This window comes from Oncorhynchus nerka, linkage group LG12 (genome assembly GCF_034236695.1).
Source record: "Oncorhynchus nerka isolate Pitt River linkage group LG12, Oner_Uvic_2.0, whole genome shotgun sequence".
NCBI classification, from domain to species: domain Eukaryota; kingdom Metazoa; phylum Chordata; class Actinopteri; order Salmoniformes; family Salmonidae; genus Oncorhynchus; species Oncorhynchus nerka.
Genome location: NC_088407.1, coordinates 12,845,115 through 12,853,036, shown reverse-complemented (window position 1 = coordinate 12,853,036; position 7,922 = coordinate 12,845,115). Strand labels below are relative to the sequence as shown.

At 41.7% G+C, this 7,922-nt stretch overlaps 1 protein-coding gene across 2 annotated transcripts in view; it reads right to left on the bottom strand.

Moving 5' to 3' along the window:
- Window positions 1-343: 343 nt before the first annotated feature.
- dok1b (docking protein 1b) overlaps window positions 344-7,922 on the bottom strand; it is a 40,038-nt gene continuing 32,459 nt past the window's right edge. For both annotated transcript variants that reach the window (XM_065025246.1, XM_065025245.1), the window contains 2 exons: window positions 2,559-3,000; window positions 344-2,296 (listed from right to left, as the gene is read on the bottom strand). In XM_065025246.1, the coding sequence (XP_064881318.1) occupies window positions 1,365-2,296; window positions 2,559-3,000 (1,374 nt within the window). In that variant the 3' untranslated portion in view covers window positions 344-1,364. The remainder of the gene's footprint in view (window positions 2,297-2,558; window positions 3,001-7,922) is intronic.

Genomic DNA, 7,922 nt, shown 5'->3' with positions numbered 1-7,922 from the left:
TCGCACAGTTTAACCTGTAGTTTCGAAACGAGAGAGCAGACATAAAAACTTCTGTCTTCCTCGTTAAACTCTGGTTCAACTCGTTACAAAACACACTCCGGTCCAATCCAAAGGTCCCATCTGTCAAAGAAATCAAAAATATTCCCCTTGAGTCTTATCTGACTATTCTATAGGGATAGTCCACACACACGCACACACACACACACACACACGCACACGCAGCTGTTTTGAGTTTCTTTTGACCAATAGGTTTTACAATTCAGCAGCCAACGACTGTTCAATCTGTGACACTGTAGTTGGAATGAATTTGGCTTTAGATGGAAAACACTAAATATTAGGTATATATTTTTTTCTCAGATTTTTATTAATAGAATTTGTATCATATTTACAACACAGCACAGCTGTTTTTGACACACAGAAAGAAAGAGAAAAACACACACCTGCATTACATGTTTAGTAGCTGGAGATGGGTACAACAACAAACAAAATGAACAAAGGGTGCCCTATTCTCTATGAAGTGCACTACTTTTGACCAGGGCCCATAGGACTCTAGTCAAAAGTAATGCACCAAATAGGGAACATAGTGCCACTTGGGACACAGACAAAACAATCACATGTTGTGTCCATTGACGTCCCAATTCTGAAAGTCCCCCCATTTCATAAGTTCTCGATCTCCAACAGTTGAGTCTCCATAGTTTAGACGTGATGATGAAAAAAAATAACAATCACAGTTTTTTTTTGCTCTAAAATGTCTGTTTGAAGGTTACAGATTATGATGAGTGATTAGCATCATATCAGTTTACAAAGCAGAAACATAGTCTTTCCAGTAAGTGCATAGTCAACATTGACACAGCCACACACACACACACACACACGTCTCCCTCTGACACGCAGAACACTCAACTTGCTGCAACCACATAAGTATTTCCCACTTCTGAGCGTGCGTCCCAAATGTGTGTCCTATTCTCTATGAAGTACACTCCTTTTAACCAGGGTCTATAGGGTCCTAGTCAAAAGTAGTGCACTATATTAGGGAATAGGGTGCTCTTTGGGAGACAACCTGTGTCTCTGTCTGCTTAGCCACATAGAGGTTTCTGTTGGCCAACTGTTGTGTTTGACCAAACATTCCACACACACACGTCCCATGTCCTCTTGGTTAGCTTTGCTTGCAACCATGGTATGGTACACGTCTTCCCTGAACTACATGTCCCAAGATGCAACAGGAGAAGATCGCGATCAAGCCACCACTTTTTAATCTGCTGGGTCGTGTTCAAAATGGGAGTTCCAGGTTGTCCTCACTGTTTCAGTCCGTTTTCTTCCATTTGGTGCCTCATGAATACAACCATCCAGTCCTGTTTAGGGGCTTAAATGTCTCCCAGATTGTCATAGATGATATCAGGGGATCGCAGGCCGGTGTGGGGGTACCAGGGATTGGGAGGGGGCTTGTGTCTCGACACTTTACTGTAGAGCTCTGTGTGCCTACCTTCCCCTCCTACACCCCTGGCCCGGTCTCCCCCTCCCCCAACTACACCCCAGGCCCCTCCTCCGCTACTGTTATTATTGTTCAGGTTAGTTGGACCTCCAGGCCCAGCCTTCCCCAGGGGCAGAGGCACGGGATCCTTCCGAGGAAGAGCAGCCTTTTTGGGCTTGGGGGTGGTAGCAGGCTTGGGTGGCCACTTGGAGCCCCCTGGTCCTCTGATGACGAGGGGAGGCTGTGGTTGTTTTCCATAGGAGGGGACTGCGTAGTTGTCTGTAGGCAGGTTGTAGAGCCCCTCGTGGGGCTGAGGAGGAGGGCTGTCTTTTCCCAAAACACCACCTCCTGCTCGCCCCTCTGGTTCATCATATATGTGTTCGGCGTCGGTGAGTGACGATGACGATGCTCCTTCCGCCTGACCCCCGAGAGAACGCATGTTCCCCCCTCCTCCTCTCCCCCCTCCTCCTCCTCTCCCTCCTCTTCCTCTCCCTCCTCCTCCTTCCTCCAGCCCCATAACACCCATCTTCTGTATCAGATCCAAACTGATTCGATCATAGAGGTCCGAATAGAGAGGGTCAGGCTGGTTGTTGCCATGGTTACGACCCCCAATCCCGGCGACCCCTCCCTCGTCGCCGAGGGGTCGGAGTCGGGGGATGGGGATTGGAAGGTTTAGGGAGTTGGGGGTCTGTGTCTTGATTGTATCCACAGGGTCAGAGTAGAGACAGTCGCCGGAGGAGAGAGAGGAGAGACGGACAGAGTCAGCGGGTTCAGAGTACACACTCCCCTGTTCCTCTTGAGACGAGGTCGCTCCGACTCCTTTACCTAAGACAACAAATATTGTATTAATCAATATTCAAATTGGTTTGTCAGTCATCAGCATGTACACACAGTCACGAAAAAAAGACAACAATCAAAGTATTTAAAACAAAGAGAGAAAAAACATCAAACGTTTACAATCTCAATACAATAATCACATCACAACTTCCTCCTACTTAATACATCTAATTTTAGGCACTTTTCAAAACCCCCAGTCACATTAAAATGACTATGATTCTAAAAGTACACTAAACATGATGAGACTAACCTCCTCGGGGCATGGGTGAGCGCGGGGGAGTCCCCCCCAATCCTATCACCAACGGCGGTGGCTCTGGTAAACTCCTGCCTTTTTGGTTCTGATTTTGGCTCTTCCCTCCATCTCCCTCCCTCCTCCCGAACACTCCATCGGCTGATCCGGGCTTACTCCCTCCGGAACTGGAATCCCCATCCAGATCCCGGTTACTGGTGTTGCCGTCGACTACCAGGCTACCTCCCGTTGCCACGGAGCTGCGTTGCTGAATGAGGGCAGTGCCAGGGTCGGATTCCAGGCTGCTCAAACGGTAGCTGGAGTGGCACTCCTCGGCCAGGGCTTTCTGTGATTGGATGGCCTGCTCCACGATGAGGAAGATCTCGTTACCCTGTTTGGTCTCGAAGTTGAAGTTCCCCGGACCAGAATCGCAGCGCCGCCCTGCCTCGAACGAAAACATCACCTGAAAAGAAACAAACAAACATTATACAACATAATCTACATTCTATAGGTCAGATAGCGTCCCCTGGAGAGAGGGACAAACAAGCTTTCATTTTATTCTGACTCTTATTTTGATGATAAATGTATAATAACTTAGTGTTATTGTCTCTAGTCTGTGAAATGTTATTGTGAAATTGATACGATTCATAAGACAAGACATCGGGCCGTATAAACAAAACAGCAGCTGACAACAACACCCATCTCCTAAAAAACATCTCTAAAGCCAATGACTGAAAGAAAGCAAGTCACCATCATGGTTATGAAGTAAAACCCACAGGTCACACACACATATTTTGCAGATGTTATTGCGGGTGTAGCGAAATGCGTGTGTTTCTTGCTCCAACAGCGCAGTAATATCTAACAATTCACAACAATACTCACACATCTAAAAGTAAAATAATGAAATTAAGAAATATATAAAAAATTAGGACGAGCAATGTAGGAGTGGCATTGACTAAAATACAGTAGAATATAATACAGTATATACACATGAGATGAGTAAAGCAGTATGTAAACATTATTAAAGTGACCAGTGTTCCATTATTAAAGTGACCAGTGTTCCATTATTAAAGTGACCAGTGTTCCATTATTAAAGTGACCAGTGTTCCATTATTAAAGTGACCAGTGCTCCATTATTAAAGTGACCAGTGTTCCATTATTAAAGTGACCAGTGTTCCATTATTAAAGTGACCAGTGTTCCATTATTCAAGTGACTAGTGCTCCATTATTAAAGTGACCAGTGCTCCATTATTAAAGTGACCAGTGTTCCATTATTAAAGTGACCAGTGCTCCATTATTAAAGTGACCAGTGTTCCATTATTAAAGTGACCAGTGTTCCATTATTAAAGTGACCAGTGTTCCATGATTAAAGTGACCAGTGTTCCATTATTAAAGTGACCAGTGATTCCATGACTATGTACATAGGGCAGCATCCTCTAAGGTGCAGGGTTGAGTAACCGGGTGGTAGCCGGCTAGTGGTGGCTATTTAACAGTCTTGATGGCTTTGAGATAGAAGATGTTTTTCAGTCTCTTTCAGTCCCAGCTTTGATGCACCTGTACTGACCTCGCCTGGATGATAGCGGGGTGAACAGGCAGTGGCTCGGGTGGTTGTTGTAGTGGTAATAGTAATAACCCCAGGTAGTGGTAATAGTAATAGGTAGTGGTAATATTAATAACCCCAGGTAATAGTAATAACCCCAGGTAGTGGTAATAGTAATAACCCCAGGTAGTGGTAATAGTAATAACCTCAGGTAGTGGTAATAGTAATAGGTAGTGGTAATAGTAATAACCTCAGGTAGTGGTAATAGTAATAACCCCAGGTAGTGGTAATAGTAATAGGTAGTGGTAATAGTAATAGGTAGTGGTAATAGTAATAACCCCAGGTAGTGGTAATAGTAATAGGTAGTGGTAATAGTAATAGGTAGTGGTAATAGTAATAACCCCAGGTAGTGGTAATAGTAATAACCCCAGGTAGTGGTAATAGTAATAGTAATAGGTAGTGGTAATAGTAATAGGTAGTGGTAATAGTAATAGGTAGTGGTAATAGTAATAACCCCAGGTAGTGGTAATAGTAATAACCCCAGGTAGTGGTAATAGTAATAACCCCAGGTAGTGGTAATAGTAATAGGTAGTGGTAATAGTAATAGGTAGTGGTAATAGATTATAATAACCCCAGGTAGTGGTAATAGTAATAACCCCAGGTAGTGGTAATAGATTATAATAACCCCAGGTAGTGGTAATAGTAATAACCCCAGGTAGTAGTAATAGATTATAATAACCCCAGGTAGTGGTAATAGATTATAATAACCCCAGGTAGTGGTAATAGATTATAATAACCCCAGGTAGTGGTAATAGATTATAATAACCCCAGGTAGTGGTAATAGATTATAATAACCCCAGGTAGTGGTAATAGATTATAATAACCCCAGGTAGTGGTAATAGATTATAATAACCCCAGGTAGTGGTAATAGATTATAATAACCCCAGGTAGTGGTAATAGATTATAATAACCCCAGGTAGTGGTAATAGATTATAATAACCCCAGGTAGTGGTAATAGATTATAATAACCCCAGGTAGTGGTAATAGTAATAACCCCAGGTAGTGGTAATAGTAATAACCCCAGGTAGTGGTAATAGTAATAACCCCAGGTAGTGGTAATAGTAATAACCCCAGGTAGTGGTAATAGTAATAACCCCAGGTAGTGGTAATAGTAATAACCCCAGGTAGTGGTAATAGTAATAGGTAATAGTAATAACCCCAGGTAGTGGTAATAGTAATAACCCCAGGTAGTGGTAATAGTAATAACCCCAGGTAGTGGTAATAGTAATAACCCCAGGTAGTGGTAATAGTAATAGGTAATAGTAATAACCCCAGGTAGTGGTAATAGTAATAGGTAGTGGTAATAGTAATAACCCCAGGTAGTGGTAATAGTAATAGGTAGTGGTAATAGTAATAACCCCAGGTAGTGGTAATAGTAATAACCTCAGGTAGTGGTAATAGTAATAGGTAGTGGTAATAGTAATAACCTCAGGTAGTGGTAATAGTAATAACCCCAGGTAGTGGTAATAGTAATAGGTAGTGGTAATAGTAATAGGTAGTGGTAATAGTAATAACCCCAGGTAGTGGTAATAGTAATAGGTAGTGGTAATAGTAATAGGTAGTGGTAATAGTAATAACCCCAGGTAGTGGTAATAGTAATAGGTAGTGGTAATAGTAATAACCTCAGGTAGCTGTATCTGTTTTAAAACCATAGACCTTACTTAGCACCCCGCTCTCTGGGCGCATTCCAGTGGATCACTTTTGTCAATTCGGTGTACATCGTTGGTCACCACCTTCCCTAAATGTGTTGTATTATGGGCTTCATATATATATAAAAAATAGACAAATTCAGGTCATACTTTCTCTCATATTTACAGTTTGAGTGTGCGATTTAGGGGTTGGAAACATGTTTATTTCAACATTTCAACAAAAATGTGTATAAACGATGGCGACACTCATGTTTCACTGCAAAAAATGACATCCAAGCAAGTTTAAATATCTTGCATTGATAAAATTACTTTTTAAATGTTTTACTTTGTATCCCTCATTTAGTTGGGTATCCTTTACATTAAATCAATCTGATTTTTATATGAATATAGGCTTGCTAATGTGCCAGAATTCAGCAAACCCTGTGTCACTTCTAGGAAGATGTGAACCCACTTAATCCCAACATTTCTCCATGTTTTCACCATCATTGTAAAGCCCTAGTTATTGTGTTGCTTTGACAAAGTTCCGAAGATTATTATTTACTTTATTTAATTAGTGATTAAATGTACGTCTTTAACTCATTTTCAGGTCAACCATGTTACATGAACTGACCTCTCGTTTTTAATATGGTGAAACTACTCAATTTAAAAAAAATTTTTTACCATTGAACATCTAATATTCAAATCATAGAGTAAAAGCAGGTGAGCGGGTCGAGAAAAACACGTCCAACCTGTTATGCATAGACAGACAGGCTAGAAATGAATTAACAATGACAAAACAATGATGAAGCTTACATTCAATTGCAACTTCCTGTTGCACACAACAAGCTTCCATTCCCCCTCCCTCTTGCACACAACAAGCTTCCATTCCCCCTCACAAGTTGATTTAAGGCTCATTTAAGAAGAAATCGTTAACCCTCTTACGGTCAACCCTGTTACTTTATTTTGCACTTGACTATAGTTTAAAAAATATATATTTTAAAAAAACGTACCTCTTAAGACAGGAAAACATGCTTTTTATGACAGAATGTTAAAATGAGTGTGTGTGTGCGTTCGGCATCCATACACCTGTGTGTCAGGTTCCGTTAGCCAATAATGGCAGGCTTTTGGTCGGTATAAAAAAAATAATAATGAAAAAAGTCGATAAATAAAATTGTTACCGGCCAAATTGACCGGGTGAAAAAAAAGAATATGTTAGGCAGGCTGTCAGACGCTAATGTCCCACCCTCGCTATCCCAGAGAGGTTTTAAACAAGTGGAGCTGGAGTTGGAGCTGCACCTATCCCAGAGAGGTTTTAAACAAGTGGAGCTGGAGCTGCACCTATCCCAGAGAGGTTTTAAACAAGTGCAGCTGGAGTTGGAGCTGCACCTATCCCAGAGAGGTTTTAAACAAGTGCAGCTGGAATTGGAGCTGCACCTATGCCAGAGAGGTTTTAAACAAGTGGATTCAGGGATCAAGTGGAGCTGGACCTGGACCTGGAGCTGGGCCTGGTTTAAGCTGGATGCCACTATAGACGTTAAAAGGAACACCACACACTTTCCCTCTTTCAATACAGTGGATAAAAAGAGGTTATCCCAGGTGTTACTCTCTGCCTGAAAGAGATCATTTATGCCAACAAAGGGTATCTTGCTCTGCTGGCACATTGTAGAACAGACGGCCACAGGCAGAAAGTGTACAATGTAATAATGTGCAGTGTAGCCCAAAGATATTGCTTTAGTTGTGTTGAACTTGACAGTAACACTTGTGGTGTGAGTGAGTGAGGGGGAATTCTAACATTTTCTTACTCTGTGAACGTTATTTTTGCACACATGTAGCCTTGTGCACTTGATCGATGTCTACTGTAGTGGCCACTATAATGGAACAAAAATACAATGCCTGTTTGTTTCATTATATTTCTACTTTAAGATGTTGTTTTCCCAAGTGCAATATTTATGTGAGGTCACAAGCGTTCTATTATAAAGGCTGTCATGGTAACAAGAATTCTATTATAAAGGCTGTCATGGTAACAAGCATTCTATTATAAAGGCTGTTATGGTAACAAGCGTTCTATTATAAAGGCTGTCATGGTAACGAGCATTCTGTTATAAAGGCTGTCATGGTAACGAGCATTCTGTTATAAAGGCTGTCATGGTAACGAGC